We start from the raw sequence: 20,473 nt of genomic DNA on the forward strand, positions 1-20,473 counted from the left end.
GTAAAACGGGAGGGCTGGACTAGACCATCTTTGGGGTCCCTTTTAACTCTAACATTCTATAACACACAGCTCTAGCCTTGTAAAGAAACAGTCATGGTCTCCAAAAATATAAACACTCAATCAAGAAGTGAAAAAATTCAATCAAAAGTGAAAAATAGAGAATTCTGAGAATCTGTCAAAACAGAAGACAAAAGTTCCATTTTTCTTCTTCTATATAAGGCTGGGGTTTAAAAAAAATTCAGTGTGACAAAGGATTGGAAGTCTAAGAGATGTATTGTTTGTGAAAGAAATATTTTTTAGTTTTCTCTATATCTCCATACTTGTCAATAGTTACTTCACCCAAATCTTTGTCATCTTTAGGAAAAGGTGGCTTATTTTGTAGAGGCCAGCCAACCAAAAGCACTAGTTTTACAATGACTTATTGATTTCAACCACCTGAAAAACCGTAAGCACCTATGACTAAAGTAAAAATCCAGGAAACAATACTAAATTAAAGATGGAAGTGAAGAAATTGGTAAATAATTTGTTTTATGTTTATGAAACTCTTCTACTTTGGAAGAGTCAAAATAACTCACAATTTGAGTGCAGGATGAAACTAGAAAAAAATAAGTCTGAGTTTGAGCTGATTGTCTAGCTTATACTCTCTGTAAACCATCCTGCAGGGTCCTGAACTATGACAGAGTTGTAGTGATTTCTAAATTATGGAGATGTTCTTCATTATTATTTGATGATTTGAGTCCCAGTTTTCTCTTTTCTAAAATGAGGGCAGAGTGATGAAGTAATAAAGACTGGATGTGGAAATATTACCAACTTATTTTTTAAAATAAATTATAGGGATGTCCTTTAGTTTGTCTTATTTTAAAAAATCTACTTTGACAAAAAAAAAATTTGCTTACTTTTTTCAGTTTCACAAGATTAAAGGAAAAATATTTGTATATCAAAATATGTTTGATATAACTACAACTCAATAGTTTGAACAATTATAATGGGGTACTTTGAACATTCCAAATAATTAAAGGCAAATAGTAAAACATTGTTTTATATTGAACTTCATGCACTAGCCCATGAAAATTGCAAGCTGTGTGGCTCTGGTCACATTCCTTAACCTCTCTGGGGCTAGCTTCCTACTTTATAAGATGGTGCTGTAGCTAGCATCTTCCTTCCGTCCTTACAGAATCAGTGTGCAGATGTGTGCAGAGTTCTTGCCTATTATCATCATTGCCATCCATATGCTTTAATATAATAGCTGTATAAACATGGATTAGGCAATGTTTTCAAGAATCTTAGCACATTTTATAAAATAAGCCTAGCGTGTGGGCTCTTTATGTCTTACTTTAAAAAAACCCATAAAATTTATCAAATACTCTTTCATTCCCTATTTCTTCCTCTTGCATCTAAATTATTTTTTTAAATAAGAAATGACCTCTCCTCAGCAGTGAATTCACAATGGTCCTCTCATCTATAAGGCTCTTAAAACATCCACTAGGCAACACAGAAACTATTTAGAAACAGAGGAAAACATGCAATAACTTATACAAGATCCTCCCCTTGCCAGTCTTTTTCAGGAAGTCGGGTGTACCCCGAGGTGCCAAGGTGTGACTCACCACAGTGTAGGTGTGGCTGTAAAGCCAGATGAATAACCCACCCTCGCAGTCACACTGCCTGCCCACATTCCTGGTGCTCACTCCACATTGTCCTATGTTCTCTAGGAAGTCAGCTGTGCTGGCATAGCCTCGTTCCCTAGATTGCACAATGACACGAACTCAAAAGGCATTCTCACAGATAATAGCTGAAGCTTAGCAAGAGTCCGCTGATTACTGGTGGTTTACAACATCCCATACTAATGGTGTGTTATTTTAAGTTGTGCTTTGACATCTGGGCTTTCAGTCCCATGTGGGACCACCATATGTGTAATGGCCATAGAGCAGCTGCAAGCGTATCTTGTTCACATCTGTCTTTCTCATGTACCCTGTCCTGAAGATTGATTTTGAGGGCCACCACATAACCCAGAGATGACCATGTTGAAACAGCTCCAGGACCTAATGTGTGGGAGGTTAATGATATCAGCTCACGGTAAGAGCTGGAGCTTTGTATGTTAAGGTCTTGGGAGGCTGCTCTCTTCTGTGCTCCGTTCATTTATTCAGTCAATCAATTCATCAAGTATCTTCTAGGTACCATATATGTGCCAGGTACTGTGTCAGAACCACATGTATACAATAAGCAAGAGAGTGTAGTTCGAGTGTAGTCCAGCGAGGAAGACAGATGGAGCAGCAATTTTAATCATCTCTTTATGTCTCTTAAGTGTGACTCAAGGGCAGTATTCAATAACAGCAATGTTTTAAATTATTATTGCAATTAATTTTCATCTTTGACAAAAAGTTCTGTGAATTCATCTTTCAAAATAATCATATTTTCCTCTCTTCAATTTATTTTTTGTATTAAGAAAAGAGCTTTAAATATACACAGGGCTCTAAGAATTCTCAGAACCCTAACAAATGTCATGGATTTGTTCTTCTGTCAGTAAAATAAATTCCTCAGAGAGTGGGGTGAGGGAGCTAAGATCAAGAATATCTCACAGGAGGGCAATACATGGGAATTTCTTTTCTTTCACCTGTTGTCTCTTATCCTGGGCAAAATTTTAAAAGTGGTAAATAATAAATGCTGAAAAATGGGAAACAAATGGAAAGTAGGGGAAATTAACAAGATGTTCCCCTCAGACAGAAAGGTATTTCCAGTATCCTGCCATTACCACTTCTTTGAAAGGAAAAGAAGGTACCTAAACTACTGTGAACGCTTTTGCTCAGAAGATAATTCATAAATATATACTAAAATCACTTTTCATTGCTTGATGGGCTGATTGAAGTGTTTTTAGAAGCTCATGCCTTAAAAGTCTGCCTTAAACCAAAGCCTCAAAAGCCCATCCCAGATCATCGATGTTTCCTTTGAGATTCACCATTGAAATCGTATGATTCTTCTGTAACAAAGACTTCCTAATTAGACATGTAGAAGAAGCAGTACTTCAACTTTTCTCATTTAGAAGTTACTGCAACTGCCTAGATTATTCAAAATGCTTGTGCAACTGGTGTTTATTTTTTTAATTAAAATATTTTTAGGCCATACCGTGGGCATGTGGGATCCAGCCGAAGATCAAATCCTCACCCTCTGTGTTGGAAGTGTGGAGTCAACCACTGGACTGCCACAGAAGTCCCAACTGGTGTTATTTTTAAAAATTAAATGGAAAGAGAAGAAAGGAGCATCTCCTCCATAGCCCTGTTTTTACCCTCTCAGTGTTCTTTCCCATCACCTTCTATTATTACTCACCCTGCACTCCAGCCACATCAGTCTAGGTGAAGTTCCTTAGACAAGTAGGCTGAAAATAGAAATGGCAGGAAAATTTGGACAATTTTCTGTTTATTAAGGGACAGTCAGGTGATTGGGGCAGAGTCAAGGCAGGCAGCCTGCTCTTCTACAGTAAATGAGACTCAGAGACAAATATCCTCAGGGCCCCTTGATTCATCATGTTTTATCAACACGCTCCCACAGGACAGACACTTCTTTGGTCAGGTGTTTTGCCTATGAGCTGGGCCTTAAATATTCCCTCTCTAGACTTAGTCAAGGGAGTTGATTATCTCCTATCTAGACTGTTTGCCACAGTACTCAGCACTACTGGACAGGATGTATTTTCGTCCTGACTGTTGCTCTTTGCTCCTCCCAGCCCCCCACTCATTCATATCATCAACTACACGAGGACCATGTTTTATTTGGTTGTTCTCTACCAAATCTCCAGTTCCCCACACAGTACCTGGCATGTCCTAGGTACTCAATAAACACGTGTCACTGTCATTCTTGTCAGCTCACCTGAAAGGTGGTGTGGGGGCTTCCAGTTACACATACTGGATATGAACGAATTTATAATCCTTACTGAAACTCTACGCAATCCACTTAAGGGATTTTAAAAATGAAAAAGAGAATAGTCATGAGGACATCAGTAAAGACAATTCTGACTACCCATTACACCCTTCCCTTCTCCGATTTCCTTATCCTGTCTTTCCCTTTCCCTCACAGCACCTACTAGTTTTTAATAGATTATAAAATTTACTTATGAATTATGCAAATTTGTCAGACCCATTCCTAGAAGGTAAGCACCAAGAAGGCAGAATGTTTCTTTATTTTACTCACAGATGGAGTGTTCTAAGCACTAGAAGAGCGCCTCATACTTAGTGGGTACTCAAAAATATTTTCAGAGTGAATGAGTGAAGAATAGAACAAGACAGTGGAAGCTGAGAATAGGTGGGTGAATGGTAACTAAACAGGAGGCTGAAATCCACACAAGCAAGAAAATGGGATTTGAGTTGACAGCAACAAGCCGATTCACTCAGCAAAACAGCAAGTATGCTCAGGAATTGGTGCCTGTGGGTGTGGGAATGCAAGGGAGTGGAAAATGGAACCACAGAGGCAGAGTTCTCCTGGACGTGAAGGGAAGATGAGGCTTTGGCTCCCTAGAGGGACTGAGAAGAGGATTGTGGTTTAAAGACAAAGCACAACCGAGGGAAGGCACGTACTTAGAGAATATTGTCTACTTACCAAACACTGAGACTCTAGCCCCTTTCTCCGCTCGACTTTGAGAACACAACACTTAGGCCTACTAAGTGACTACCTCCTCCAACATCTCTCCACTGAACTAACCAGGAAGGAGGTGAGAGACTTTCTCTCTAGTTAAAACTTCTGTCCAAGAGAAAACTCAGTAACAGACTTTGCAATGGCAACAACAGAAATTGGAAAGTCATGGAGCCATGCCTTCACAACTCTATGTTATTTCCAGAATAAAGTGTTGGCAAAGTGATCAATCAAGTGAAGGAGAGAATAAATAATTGTTCAGAAATGGAAGGAGACAAAACTTTATTCCCCACACCTCCTTTCTCAGGAATCTCAGGTAAGATATGATATCTATCCTACCTGAGATATTTTGAGATATTAATATCTCAAAAAGATATTAATAAAGAAAAAAGGAAACACGGGGCCCAGGAAACAAAAGATATACACAGAAAAGAGGCACAAAGAATCCTCAGAATCATGGAGAAATATTTGACGACAACCATCATTCAAGGATGGTCCCAGGAACAAAAAGAACTGCCAGATGACTTTAGATGTGATTGAACAGAATAAGATACAGGTTTACATTGGAAAGTCTGGGGATAAAATGACGTTACTTGACCATTAAGCAAATGGAAGAAAAAGAAAAGAATCATTAACTCTGGGAAAACCAAAGTTGTATATGAAAGGAAGTAAGAACATGGCTAGCCCTTAAGTCATATTTACATAGTTTTAAAATACAAATTCTGTCAGTAAAATACATTCCTCAGAGAGTGGGCCAAAAGTTATGATAGCTCTGTGAGAAGACAGGTGGTGCCTGAAACAAGTGTGAAGAAAGGGGAGGTGAGTGAAAGAGTTAAATCCTCTTTTCAATGGTAGGAAATTTTAGATTTTAACACAAACAAGGATGTAATGAACCCAACAGCTAAGATGGTCTGAAATTGGCTGCTTCTGGGAAGCAGGAATCTAGAGTGAAAAGGGAGAGGGCAGGAGGCTTTTAAAAATACAAGCCTTCTGGTGCTATTTTACTTTTCCAATCATGTGTGCTTATAACTTACAGAAAACAAAAAGGAAATCCCCCCAAAAGAAACTGCACTGCCAAGAAGAATAGCAAAATCATAATGTAATTTCAACTTTAATCTTTTGCATGGCAACTACATCTTGCGTAATAGGGTTTGAACCTATTAAAATAATTGATGACTGAAATTTTAGACCGTGTATTGGAATGCATGATTTCTCTGTCATTTCCTGAAAACTTGTCAGTATTTCACTAATGTTATATAGTGTAAAGCACATATCTAGCTGAAACATTGCTGGAAAAATAAGTTATCTACGCCAATAAGCTAAATAAGCTGCAGAAACTGATCTCTTCTCAACGCAAACATAAAGAGGAAAAATCAAGTGACTTGCCAACAGAAGTGATGAAAGTACAGGAATAAGTAGATAAAACCTCCCTTTGCTTGAGTTTGTTTCTGTACCTGGAGGCTCAATCAGATTGATGGCTTTAAAAAAATGTAAAACGTCAGAGTTGTGAGTTAAGTTTTATCGGGGGCGATGTGAGGACTACAGTCGGGGAGACGGCACCCCAGAGAACTCTGAGAAACTGCTCCCAAGAGGCAGGGGGGAAGATCAGTATATATGTGATTTTGATGAAGGGATACTTGCCATCAAGCACATATTTTTCCAGATTTCTGCTAATCTCATGAAGCTTAGCTAGTCATGAGGAACAGTCATCACCACGAAGGATTTTAGTGCTTTTCTAGATATGGGGAGATGTAAGAATTGGGTTCATAAAATCAGCTCCTGAAAATATCTAACTATCTGAAGTCTTGTCTTGCCAATTTTTTCCGAGTATAGAGTGCCTCTTTTCTGCTCTCCACCCTGAACTCCTTTCAGGGGGTGTTGAAAATCAGCAGCTGCAGTAGCACATGATTTAATCCTTATGAGGCAGATAAGTAGGTAAGCCAACGGCAAGTGCCAATTTGTAGTTGACAAGATCATCTCAAGCTTCTTTTTTAAGCACTGAACTCAGATCTTCATATACACCCCTAGCCCCTTTTATTTCCTGAATTACTCTAAGACACAGATGACCTATGTCCTAATTTTCCTAGAACAGTCTCAGAATCTTGTTTGCTTCTCTTTTAACTCTCAGAAGTGCCCAGATGATCTTGATTTATATTTCTAATGAACAACATGCACTTACTTCTTATTGGAAGGAAAGTTGTAACCAACCTAGATAGCATATTAAAAAGCAGAGACATTACTTTGCCAACCAAGGTCGGTCTAGTTAAGGCTATGGTTTTTCCCGTGGTCATGTATGGATGTGAGAGTTGGACTGTGAAGAAAGCTGATCGCTGAAGAATTGATGCTTTTGAACTGTGGTGCTGGAGAAGATTCTTGAGAGTCCCTTGTACCGCAAGGAGATCCAACCAGTCCATTCTAAAGGAGATCAATCCTGGGTGTTCACTGGAAGGACTAATGCTAAAGCTGAAACTCCAATAGTTTGACCACCTCATGTGACAAGTTCTCACTGGAATAGACTCTGATGCTGGGAGGGGTTGGGGGTGGGAGGAGACGGGGACGACAGAGAATGAGATGGCTGGATGGCATCACCGACTCGATGGACATGAGTTTGAGTGAACTCCGGGAGTTGGTGATGGACAGGGAGGCCTGGCATGCTGTGATTCATGGGGTCGCAAAGAGTCGGACATGACTGAGCAACTGAACTGAACTGAAGTAACAGAAATACAAGCATTTCATAACTTGTTTGCTCTAAAAAATTTGGAGAAATTTCCAATTCTTTTGCAGTGGTTTGTGAACTGTCAAATTTTTTTTTAAAAAACAGGTTAAGCTGTAATTTAAATTTTTCTTCTTAAAAAATTAAACAGTGTGTATGTTAAAACTATTTTCTAGTAACCTTGGAACAGTTGGTACTTCTTAAAAACTATGACTAAAATCTTTGTGGAAGAATTAAATTCAGTATTCTAGGTGACATAATAGATTCTAATTATTAAAACAGTTTAAGAATGTCTTCCAGTTGACTTTATTAACAGTTGTAACAAGGATCTCAAAAGACTTCTCTCAGCAAATAGGTCTCATCCATCATTATGGCTGTTAAGAACCTAATCAGTTACCAACCAGGAAACATGCCTCTTCCACTACACAGACAAGCTCTGTAAGCTCAAGATGCCCAAATTTTCTTTAGGGTGAGGACTCAAAGTCCTGCCAATCCTCTGAACAAAGTTCCCATGTTATCCAGTAAACCTGAAATACTCCTTTCACAGTGAGCAGTGCTAAAACAGATTCCATAATTAATTACTCATTTTCAAGAGAGATTTTACATCGCTTGTTTTTCTGGAAGATACAAAGAGTTCCTTAGTTTTATTTGAATATGCAGTACCCCTGATATAAAGCATGTCTCGTTATGAAGAGCTGTGATCTGTCTTAGCCTCTTTTTTCTTGCTTCACCACTTAAGTCACTGACTGTGGAAATTTCTTTCCAATTAAAATAAATACAAGATCCACTAGAAGGAAAACAAATCCTGTAATTAATTTTGTTTTAAAGATATGCAATTACTGCATTGTTAAGTGAGCTAATGTATTACACTGGATCATGCTATGGGGACAAATTCACCGCCTGCCCTAAACTAGTGAAAACAAAAGGAAAGATGAAAAGGAACTTTTCATCTCTATGAGAAAGTATGCCTGAGTTTTTGGGTCTGAGATCAGGTTAGCTTGGTAGCCTCAAAGAGCAATTTACCCTCTTTTTCAAAATTTGCTTTTGATCATTTCAGACAATTCATCCTTTCTGAAAGAGAAAGAGTAGAAGAGAGGAATGTCGAATGAGGTTAAGTAAACGGAGAATCTGTCACATAAAGCAAGTTTAAAACCCCGTAACAGCATCCATGCAGGACAAACGGAAGCATTATTCTTTTGAAAACATTATTCTTTCAAACAGTGTGTAATGACATCCTCCCCAGAGATTTCTTCCATGAAGGAAAAAAAAAATGCTTCCTCAGAAGTCATTTTCTAGATTTCCAGTATGAGTGAAGCACAGTGAAAAGTCAGACTTGTGGTTTTTTTTTTTTTAGCGTAAGAAGATTCAAAATTAAAACTGAGAAAAGGGGCTCATAAGTTTCTCCATGTTCTTGTTTTCTGTTACTTATCAGTATTTCCATGAACCAAAAGGACATGTACAAGGAAAAGGTGGTCATTATTACCTTAGATTTGTATCAGCGAATGTATTTGTATTATAAACTTGAGCCAAACATATTCTCTGTTTTCGAGGGAGAAATATAGAAGACTAAAATATGCTAAATGTAAGACAATCCACTCAAGTTCCTTTTAAGTATATCATTTTCTTATGCTGAAATATCAATCTGTGGAATACATATCCAGTATTCTGTACTGCTATTACCTCCTGAAGACTTAATCAAAATTCAAAAATTTTATGTTTTAAAAGTTTGGTCCTGGGCTTCCCTGGTGGTCCACTGGTTAAGAATACATCTTGCAATGCAGGGGACACTGGTTCAATCCCAGGTCTGGGAAGATCCCACATGTTTCAGGGCAACTAAACCCATGCATCACAACTACAGAAGCCTGAGTGCCCTCGAGCCTGTGCTCTGCAATGAGAGAAGCCACCGCAATGAGAAGCCCCCACACTGCAACCACAGAGGAGCCCTTGCTCTTATTTAATTAATTAAATACAATTTTAAAAATCGTTTTTTAAAGTTTGACATTACCTAAATATCAGAATTTGGCTTTTGTGTAACTGTTTAAAATATGTTTAAACAACAAAAAAGAAAATAAGCAACTTATTTTGCTTATTCCAACTTATTCTTAATTAACAGAAGTTCAAATAAACAGTTTTCTTCAAAGATTTCAAAACTGTTAAATACATGTTGAATGGAATGGAAATGGAATGGAAAAAAGAAAGACACTGAAGAAAAATCACAATTATGATGTTTATTTAGCAAAATAAACTTAGAGAAAGTTTTCTATTAATAAAACATGAGAATTATATTCAAATTTTAGCTTCCCCATCTTCTTTGGTATTGAAATCAACAGTCAAATATAAAATATTTTATTTTGAAGTTAGTCATTGGGTCTGTAACAGTTTTCCATAGAAGGAAAATAGGAAATTAAGTTACCTGTAATTGTTTTACTTATTGACCAACCAATGGATGTATAAAAGCAGTCAATTATGTGTATGCAGAAATCAACATCATCAAAGAAATGTTCATTCACTATATATGTTTTCTGCTGGAGATATATCTCGAGTTTTTAACAACCTTTCGCCATCACTTTACCATGTTATCTGAACAGTAACCCAATATGCAGACAGTTATTCACATGAATTTTTCTCCAAGGAAGTTGACACCATCATAACCAGGACTTACCAACATTTATTTTCAACATGATTAAAACATTAAAAAACTTTCTGTATTTTTCAGAATTGTGTGCCTCAGTCTTTCCATAAAATAGTATCTGGAGAGTGCTAATAGCATTAAATTAATATTAATAAAATCCAATTCTATCTAAGTCTCTTTCTCTTAAGAAGAAACAGTACTTAAAACCAGACTTTTTGTTCTTTTAAGAGTAGTATTATATGGATTCTTAATTCAGCCAAGCCAAACATTTCCAGAAACTCCGTGTGACAATCAAGCTACCCTTATTCCTAATTCTTTGCCTCTATGCATACTGAGTTCTCCATGTCCCTGATTCCTTGTGTGGAAGTACTTTCCCCTTAATTTGTTGAAAGAATCTGAAAAAAAAAAAAAAAAATCCAGTAATAAACTAGGGCAATGAATTTTTCTTTTCTTTTTTTTTTTGCATAGACTTGTGACCACAAAACAATCAAGCCACTTATAGTTTCAATACTAACACTGTGATTGGGAACAAGAAGAATACAACCATAATAAAATACAGCTATCTATTAGAAGGACTGCATAGAGACATCTTTGGCCATGAAGACTCTGGGCCCTCTGGAAATAAGTCAGTTGCATTGCCAACATGACAAAGAAAATAGCAATGTTGAGAATCAGAAACAGTCTGGTGTAGGACGCGGACAGCGCCGAGGCTCTGCTGTGAGTCGTTGTCACCATCCGAGCCTGGCCAAACTGGCCGTTCATCACATCACCATTTTTGTGTTTCTCGTATGTTATGTCTGCAAAATCTAAAAGGTCTTTCATTTCTTCATCTTCATCTACGGGCAGTTCTTTCTGTGCTAAAATCTGAGCTTTCTGACGAACCTTTCTTTCATTGACTTCAATCTGTGCAAAAATATCAGGGACAGCATCCACAAATTTATAGCGCTTGCCTCCCCTTCGGTTCTTCCTGGACTTGCTCTGCTGCTGCTGCTGCTGCTGCGATATGGCAAAAATCCTGTCGATGGCCTCCTCGGTCTGTCTCTTATCTGAAAATCTCAGCAGGCGCTCGGCAGTCTTCCTAAAGCTGGCTGTGTTCCGGACGCGGGACAGAATCTGCTTCTCCAGGAGCTGGAACACGGGCTTAAAATGCTGCAGGTTCTGTTCCACCAGTGCAGCGTAGTCCTTCACCTCGGGGACAACGCTGCTCCTGATGGCTGAACTCCGGTCAAACAGAATTTTCTGCCGGTCAGCAATGACCTGCGCAAAGGCAGACTGCCCTGCGGTCTCTCCCGTCCACAGGTAAGTGGCGTAGGCATGCTCGCTGGTGGCCACGAACACATCCAGCTGCTGAGCGTCTCCGTGGATGCTGAAGCTCTGAACATCGACGGACGGCCCTATGAAGAGGTAAGCTGCCCTGGTGACGGGACTTCGGAGGTGCGTGGTGACATTCACGTAGTTCGTCCCGTTGTACGGATAGCCGCGAGGGTATGTCACTGAGGCAAAGGTTCCTTTCTCACTGTAGCCAGTATCATCCATCCAGTACATTTTATAGAGGCCATCTCGCTGCCTGATGAGAGCTCCGTGGACCCCATCTACCACCGTCTCCTCAAAAGGAAAATCCACATTGTGGAAGAAGCTTGCTGCCCTCTCCAAGGGGCTGTCCTCTCCCACGTGTATCTGATCCACAAGAAGGAGAAGCTGCGGATGCAGAAGGATCAGATTTCTCTGAACGTTCCTCAGGTGAAGCTGGGGGTTATAAGCACCCACACCCTCTCCTCGGATGAAAACCACCCCATTTTTCTCCACTGCGGCAACCACTCTCCCCTGACAGCTAGCTGCTGGGTCGTGCTTATATTTAGACCATTTTGATGAACAGTCTTCTGTGACCTGGCCCTCCCAGGGAGAAAAGCAGCTCTTGGAGGCAGCTGGGGAAAACATCAAAACGTTGTTGAAGAAGGTGTACTTTGGCCCGTAGAGAGCCTCGGTAATGAAAGGCACACCATTGGGAGCGAAGGTAAACGAGTTTTGATCAGGATGTTCATGCCCTGCATTAAAATTCCTCCAGCCTTTGATCCAGTCTTTGTATTTGTTTCTGTGGACAATATCATATATTGCACGTCCCCCAAGTTTTCCTGACTTGAAGGAAAGGAAAGATCTATTGATTTCTGCAGGCAGTGCACTTCCGTAAGTCACAACGCCCCAATCTTCAAAGTAATGCAATGTTGGGGTGCCAAAATCGGGAGGGGGGACAGATTTCAAGCTGGCATCATACCTGAAAGAGTTAATTTTTTAAAATTACATGATTTTCTGATAGAAGTGAAAGGACATATCAGAACAGGGATGCTACATGGCTAGAGGAAACAACACACAAATGCTATCCAGAGCACTGGCAGTGTAGATTGCATTATGGACTTTTCTGAAAACACCCACGCACAATCAGCATGAATAGAGGTATGTTCTTGGTGAATGAGAGACGAGTGTACCTTTACATCTGTGAAGGGTGTGAGCCTGAAATGACTGCTGCTGATCATCTCTATATGGACCTTCCTCACTTAATGATTTCAGAACTGCCACCCAAATGAGACTGGGGCTCATAGAATTAAGCAGCTCACCCAAATCTCTAGTTGAGGGGCTCCTATTCTAGGAAACCACACACTAAGATTTAGACTCTGGGGACTTCCCTGGTGGTCCAGTGGTTAAGACCTCACCTTCCTATGCAGGGGGTTTGGGTTCAATCCCTGGCTGGACAGCAAAGATCCCATATGCCTTGTGGACAAGAAAGTAAAACAAAACAGATGCCATACTGTAACAAATTCAATAAACACTTTAAAAATGGGCCACATGAAAAAAAAAAGTCTTAAAAAAATATTTAGACTCTAGCAATCCTTGAGTGGGCTTCTCTGGTAGCTCAGCTGGTAAAAGAATTTGCCTGCAATGAAGGAGACCCCAGTTTGATTCCTGGGTTGGGATGATCCCCCAGAGAAGGGATAGGCTACCTACTCCGGTATTCTTGGGCTTCCATGGTGGCTCAGTTGGTAAAGAATCTGCCTGCAATGTGGGAGACCTGGGTTTGATCCCTGGGAAGGGAAGACCTGCTGGAGGAGGGCATGGCAACCCACTCCAGTATTGTTGCCTGGAGAATCCCCACTGACAGAGGAGCCTGGCGTGTTGCAGTCCAGGGAGTCACAGCGTCGAACACGACTGAGTGACTAAGCACAGCACAGCACAATCACTTAGTGATAAGCAAGTACTGTTCTGCAAAAAACTGAAATTCAAATTTGGTACGTTCCTCCCCTCTAAAAAAATTAATTTAAATACAGTCAAATTTCACATATTAGATAATAGTTACTGCCAATGCAATATCTAAGAATATAAATGCATGAAATTCAGGAAACAATCTAATAGTGGGGGGGATTTATGATTGTTCCTCCCATTGTTCAGTCCAGACAAAAATCCAAAGGTTTTGTTTTGTTTTAATCTGCATGCTTTTTTAATAATAAATTTCTTATCTTAATTTATGATACAGGTTTATTATCAAAGTAAGACAATAATTAACATTACTTACTTAACCCGTGATTAAGAACACAGGTCTTAATTCAGAAAGGCTGTAAAAATAATAATGAAGATGACTTTTGCTTTTGGTGACTTCAGAAAACAGCCTTGATAGGTTCATATGATCTGCTGCTCTAGGGAGGAAAGGCAGACCTGTACTAGCTTTTAGATAGGTCTCTAAAGTGAATCAGTCAGCTGTGGTAGAGTTCGGCTTATTGATACTTGATTTGGGCTGTTTTGTCTATTGCTTTGGAGTTTGTTTCAAGACATCAAAAATCTCTACTTTGAGTAGAGGGTTGGCTTAATTATTGCAATTTAACAAATCCAGATATAAGTAAACTGGTCATCCTTCTCTCAGGTTTTGGTCATTTTTTCAGGTATTTACATTTCTCTCTCTCTCTTTTTTTTTTTTTTTGGCCACACGGCATGCGGGATCTTAGTTCCCCAACCACTAAGACCACCAGGGAAATCCCTCAGTCAGTTTTCATATTCCCGTAAAGGCACATTCTGAACCAAGTTAGACTTACCATTAATCTGATTCCTAGAAGCAACTTTATAGAATTCTCTTGGTTGTTTATTTATGGGTAAGTGAAGACACTATTAAGTAATTATTTCGTACCCCTAAATGGAGTCAGGAAAGGCTACATATTAATATATGCAGTTCATCTGTGAAGATTGTTTTTAAAAATGATGGTTAAACTATGACAGTTATCACTCAACTAACATTTTTCTTCCTCTTAATTGTTTAAATTTTTTTTTTTTTTTAATGAAAAGAAGCAATCAAACCATGCAAGCTTACTTTGGAGTTGAATGCAAATTTCAATAGCTTGAAAAGACATCAGGGATTAATGATTAACCAATTCTCTGTAACTTTTATTTTAATTTTAATTTATTGGATGCCAACAATGTATTTGGCAGTACTTTAAAAAAGAAGACCCTGGCTGCTCTTTCTAGGCTTAAAAGATTAAGGCAAAAAAAATTACATGGTTCTTTTATTATCAAAGTGAAACTGTCAAATACTGTCAAACACTTTTAAATAGTTTTGAAAATTTAGTAACAGCTTTGCTATTAGAAGATTATAATGCTCCATTTACCAAAACAAAACATTTTACTACCTTTTTTTCCCCTGAGGTGTGCTTATCAGAAAAACTAGATCTAAATTTTGTGGGTTTTCTCTTTAGATGATTTCATAAACGATGTAAATCAAAACATGCATATCTATGAAACTGTGTGAGCCAAGGATATCTCTAATACAAGAAAAGCAAAAACAGCAAACAGTAATTAGATCTTAAATGAAAGGAAATGTTTCTAACAGAGTCTCAAAACTGCAATGTGAACTGAACAGAAGCTGTGAGTGCGAAGGTGGCATGGAGAGCTGAGTTTTTCTTTTTTAATGCAAAAAAATTTAACACACGGTGCCCCTGGGTACAATTTCTCTTTCAGGCCAGTACAATGTAGCATACCAGAGAAATTCCGTGTGAAGAGTACACCAGCGCTGCCCTTTGGACGGCGTCCCTGGACCTTCCACCACACGGTTCCTTCTGATTTGGTCAGCCAACCAGTTGCCACTGCCGTTACGCATGACAAATTTATCCAAGAACACTAACTGGCTTTCCGGACCATAAAACCAGTTGTAATTTGAGTCTGCAATAGCCACAGTTCTTTGAAACCCTGAGGAAAGATGTTTGACAGAATTAAGATAAATTTAAAACTATGTACTTCCATAAAACCCCAAACAATGATTCTGAATCTTTGTTGCAAACTGGAATCAACTGTCTTCTAGGATAAAAATAAGAAACAGAATCATGATCCCTTTGCTCTACCCCAATTAATCAGAATCCTTCCAAAGGTCTTCCACAAACCTTATGTATAAGTTTGTTACATGGCAACTTGTCATTGGTAATGGAATGATTACGTTGCTCAGCTTCCTTATTTTTCAGTGTCCATACCATACGCAATTATACTTGCATGGATACATGGGCTAACTATCCTCTTGTGCATGGTGAGTCCCTGAACCTGGAATGAGCACTAGCTTTTCCACCAACACATCCCACATCCCAGGCCAAGATAATAACATAAAGTGTTTCAATTTGGCATTCAGTACAGAAGTAGAGAAGACACTTGAGAGTAGATCAAACCAGTTGATAATCCTAAAGGAAATCAACCCTGAATATTCACTGGAAGGACTGCTGTTGAAGTTGAAGCTTCAATACTTTGGCCACATGATGCCAAGAGCCAACTCATTGGAAAAGACCACGATGCTGGGAAAGATTGAGGGCAAAAGGAGAAGACAGTGGCAGAGGATGACAATGGTTGGATGGCATCACAATGGACATGAACCTGAAACTCCACGAGATAATGAAGGACAGGGAATCCTGGCTTGCTGCAGGCCACGGAGTCGCAAAGAGTCAGACATGACTTAGCGAATGAACAACAGTAGAAATTAGAAGGTTTAGGGGAGAAACTGAGTACCTGTAGGAAGAAAACAAAACCATTCCCAGAGAAGATCCTGCCCACATGTACTGTCAAAAGTTGAAGAACAGAGAAAAAAATGTAAAGATCATACTGGAATAGGTCAGAAAAACAGAAGCAAGTAAGAACAGATATACTCCAGGCATCCTTGAAAAAGAATAATGGGAGAAAACTCTGGTTCAGACAGGAATAATTGTTACTAGAATAGATAGTGTAAAGGAAAAAAAAGTTGTTGAGAACAGATTGACTTGACACAGAATCCCTTCTAAAAATGCCTGCATGATCGTATTTACATAATTTATAGCTAATGTTTTTGCTCCTGCCAGTTTAGTAAATGCTTGTCCAAGTAAATCTTATTATAAATTGTGACTTTCTGAATCTTCTGCTAATCTGTGAGTATCTTAAAAGCAGATGGTATGTCTTATTACTCTTTGAATCCCTTGCCTATGATAGTGCCTGGCACATCAATGGTCAATAAAGGTTGTTTCACTAACTGAAACAAACACATGAATTCTCTACTTAAAGGTGATTATATTGTCTTTTCCACCTTAGGAAGCAGCCATATACACAGTTCACAGCAAGTCAAAGCCCCAATGTGGAGGATTATTAGATCTCAGATCAAATTACAAAGCTTTGAGGCTCCTTAAAGGCCCTTGCTTTAGATGGCCTGTGTTTACCAAGATAAACAAAGAAACAAGAGGCCTCTCTTGAATGCTCAAGGATAAGCAATAAAACAATAGGGTTCTGAATGTGAGTCTAAACCAAATCATAACATGGTTCTTCTGGGGACTCTGTAGTATTTTTTTGATAACTAATGTAATAACGGAGGTTCTATCCAATCCATGTGTATATAACCAGAGCAAAAAGGTTTAAAACCTGGATTGTTTGCTGTAGGTCTAGAATAACTTAACTAAAAATTGCATTTCACTGGGGAAAAAACCATCCTGATGAAAATTTACTCCTGTTTAGAAGTAAGCAGAGTTATAGTCTGTCCTAGAAATGAATTTAGTGAGAATAAAAGGCTTCTCTCTTAAAAGCTAGTTCTCTTAAAATGCTTACTTAAATGCTTACCACATAACAACAAGAAATTAGAAGTTTCATGCTGCTAAGTCACTTCAGTCGTGTCCGACTCTGTGTGCCCCAAAGATGGCAGCCCATCAGGCTCCCCCGTCCCTGGGATTCTCCAGGCAAGAACACTGGAGTGGGTTGCCATTTCCTTCTCCAGTGTGTGAAAGTGAAAAGGGAAAGTGAAGTCGCTCAGTCATATCTGACTCGTAGTGACCCCATGGACTGCAGCCCACCAGGCTCCTCCGTCCATGGGATTTTCTAGGCAAGAGTATTCATTTTTTGGTTAGCTTTCTATATTTTATACCATTTATTTCAATATGGACTATTGCCCACCAGGCTCCTCATCCATGGAATTCTCCAGGCAAGAATACTGGAGTGGATAGCCATTCTCTTCTCCAGGGGATCTTCCTGACCCTGGGATCAAACCCAAAAATATTTAAAGAGAATACTAAACCTCCAAGTGTAATCTCTCTTTTGAATCATGTCTGTATAGTTTAGAAGAAAAAATTTAAAACTAAAAAAAAAAAAAAAAAGGATTAAGATTTACACATAAAGGAAAATAACATGTAATCATAAATATTGACATTTTCAGATACATGAAAAAAGAGTTTGTATATGTACCCAAGTTTGTATGCACACAAAAATAAATGTACTATGGGACTACAAATTATATTTGATCTGTTATACTCTACGTTTTGTAATATTTAAATCACAAATCCTCACATTAACGTCCAAAATATTCTTGGCTATATAACTCTTAAATTCTTTGATTAAAAAAAAAATCCCTTTAACCTCAATATGGCTCAAATCCCACATTTCTTAATCTAGCCCATCTTCATAATCATAAAAATTATAACAGTTCAATGTTTTTTTCACTTCTAAGTCTTCACTGTACCTGGCAGAATGGTTCTATACATAAATGCAAAGTGTTGTTTAAGCCATGGGTGGCCAAAGTGGTTGATGTCAAAGTGCCTTTGAACAAGAAACATATACTGGAAGAGTGATCTAGTGGTGTAGCTGCCATATGCAACTCCTTCATAGAGGGAGCCATCTGTCACCTCTCGGAGCAAGACCAGAGACTTCTCCATGATGGTCAGAACTTGTTTGGTCCATAAGTAAGCTTCCTGAAGGTACCCTAAAGGATGAAAACACATGAAAACAATGAGTAAGGATGTAACAAAGCAGAAACAAAAATATGGCCAAATTAAACCCTCTTAGTTATCTGACTACTTTATACTGCAAATACAGCTTTGTAAAATTCTCACTTATCAACGTTATAAACAGCATCTTGCTAACCCAGGTTTATGATGAGTCCATGATTTAAATTAATAAGTTCTTGATACAGGTCATTCATTAATTAAAGGCAAACCTTTACATAAGTATCAGTAATTTAATAATCTTTAATAAATTGAAATCACACCACATCTGAGGTTACAAATTGACATACTTCATGCCTGCAAGAAAAGATCTGTATATTGAGACTTTTATTCAATTTGTCTAAAATATACCAACTGAAAATATTTTTGAAGTTTTCCACTTCACAACAACTGTTACCATTATTTTACAGAATATGTAATAAGCTGCAAATTCTAGAAATGCTAAGTGAACAGTCTCCCACTTATCCTGTTCTTAGAAAACAGTATCTTGTCCTTTATGTGCTTTTAGATGTCACAGCATCGGACAAGGCGGCACAGAGGGGTGGGGAGACCATTGGAGTGGTGACCTAAAGGTGACAAAAATCAACTGGGAGTCCCAAGTCTGCCAAAAATGAGCTACATGATTTTGTTCAAGTACTTCTTCACCTGCCACTGTTTTCATTTTCCCCAACTGAGAATTAAAGGTCTAAAATATTTTATAAAACGCTTTTGACTCAGAAATGCTATTTTTCTATCATTTTTGTGAAACCAGCATTTAGGCAATAATAACAATTCCTCACATTTTGTAGCATTTAGAAGTTACACAGCACCAAACACAACCTTACTTAATACTTTAAACAACTCAATTATGCACTATTTCTCCAAAATTACAGAAAGGTTGACTTGTCCTCTGGCACATGACTAAAAGTGAACAGAGCTTTGATCTGAACCTAGGTCTTCAAAGTTTGTTTTGTTTGCTTATATTTAAAATACACAACCCCTAAGGATCAAATTAAGCTCCCAGTCTCCTAATGTGAGTAGACTTTTGTTATTTCTTTCCCATAGACATGTGCATGGTCATCCATGCTGAACCCTCTACCTTGGCCTACTAGATGTGGGCTTCCAGAGGCCCAGGTACCACCAGATGTGTCCCAGCCTAAAGCCAAAGTCCCAGCCTAAGTAAGTCCCAGATCTCATCTCATGGCGGGCACCATTCTCAGGCTCTGCTGTGCACTGGGCCCCTTCTCCCATCCAGCTCCACACCTGACATACCAGCCTTCTGGATAGGTTTTAATTTCCATTTTCCAATTATTAGGGTTTAAATCCCAATCATCTTCATCTTTTTCCTCATCTGTATCCTCCATCTCCAGCCAAACACCAATGTGACTGATGTTTAAAATCAGGACTGCTATTTAATTGTTCCTCATATATTTCATTACCTGATTGTCCTTATTTTTCCCTTCTAAAAAACTCTATCCAGGAGAGATGAGGTAATGTCTACCTTTGTAAACCTCAAATCTATCCATAGGAGGTACCAATATTGTTGTTACTAATGTTCTGCCTGTGTTTTTTCCATCACCCATACATTTTGCCTGGATTTCTCCTTATTTTCACTTATCCATATCCTATCTACCCTTCAAAGTTCTATGAACCATCTCAAGAAACTTGTTTTCCTGAACACAAACTGAATACACTCATTTGATATTTAATCATAACTTCATGATACTCTTTATCTCATTCCATGGTCTTATTACAAGTATGGTGTAATCATTTAAACATTTCATTTCTGTCTTCTTTCCAGTTGATTTGTAAACTGAATACATGTGATCCTGCGGGCCCTCTGTACCAAGCCTCAGACTGGGTTAGCAGAACAGAAAGTGAAAGTGTTAGTTCACTTCAGTTGTGTCCAACTCTTTGTTACCCCATGGAGTATAGCCCACCAGACTCTTCTATCTTGTGGAATTCCCCAGGCAAGAATACTGGAGTGGGTAGCCATTCCCTTCTCCAGGAGATCTCCACCCAGGGATTGAATCCAGGTCTCCTGCACTGTAGGTGGATTCCTTACCAACTGAGCCACCAAATCCTAATTCTCCCACTGCTGAGATGTCCTGTGAATTGAGTGGGAGCTACACCTGACAAAGCTACCACAGTCAGGATCTACAAGGCTGCTCTGAGCACATGGAATTATCAGTGCAGTGTGGCCAAGGTAGCTCCTAGAGTGAGAGCGAGGAGCTGAGAAAGCCGGGGCTGTAAGCCTGATGACTAACAGAGAAATGAAGGACC

The 20,473-nt window shown here is 38.8% G+C and overlaps 1 protein-coding gene across 7 annotated transcripts in view; it reads right to left on the reverse strand.

Moving 5' to 3' along the window:
- Positions 1 to 10,287: 10,287 nt before the first annotated feature.
- DSE (dermatan sulfate epimerase) overlaps positions 10,288 to 20,473 on the reverse strand; it is a 76,887-nt gene continuing 66,701 nt past the window's right edge. For 6 of the 7 annotated variants that reach the window (XM_088840599.1, XM_088840597.1, XM_055433153.2 and 3 more), the window contains 3 exons: positions 17,950 to 18,189; positions 14,978 to 15,185; positions 10,288 to 12,234 (listed from right to left, as the gene is read on the reverse strand). In XM_088840599.1, coding sequence (XP_088696725.1) covers positions 10,473 to 12,234; positions 14,978 to 15,185; positions 17,950 to 18,189 — 2,210 coding nt within the window. In that variant the 3' untranslated portion in view covers positions 10,288 to 10,472. The remainder of the gene's footprint in view (positions 12,235 to 14,977; positions 15,186 to 17,949; positions 18,190 to 20,473) is intronic. The other variant, XM_088840602.1, reaches the window with a different exon arrangement.

Source organism: Moschus berezovskii, chromosome 10 (assembly GCF_049115385.1).
Source record: "Moschus berezovskii isolate FMDL1 chromosome 10, NW_MosBer_1.0, whole genome shotgun sequence".
Classification (NCBI taxonomy): domain Eukaryota; kingdom Metazoa; phylum Chordata; class Mammalia; order Artiodactyla; family Moschidae; genus Moschus; species Moschus berezovskii.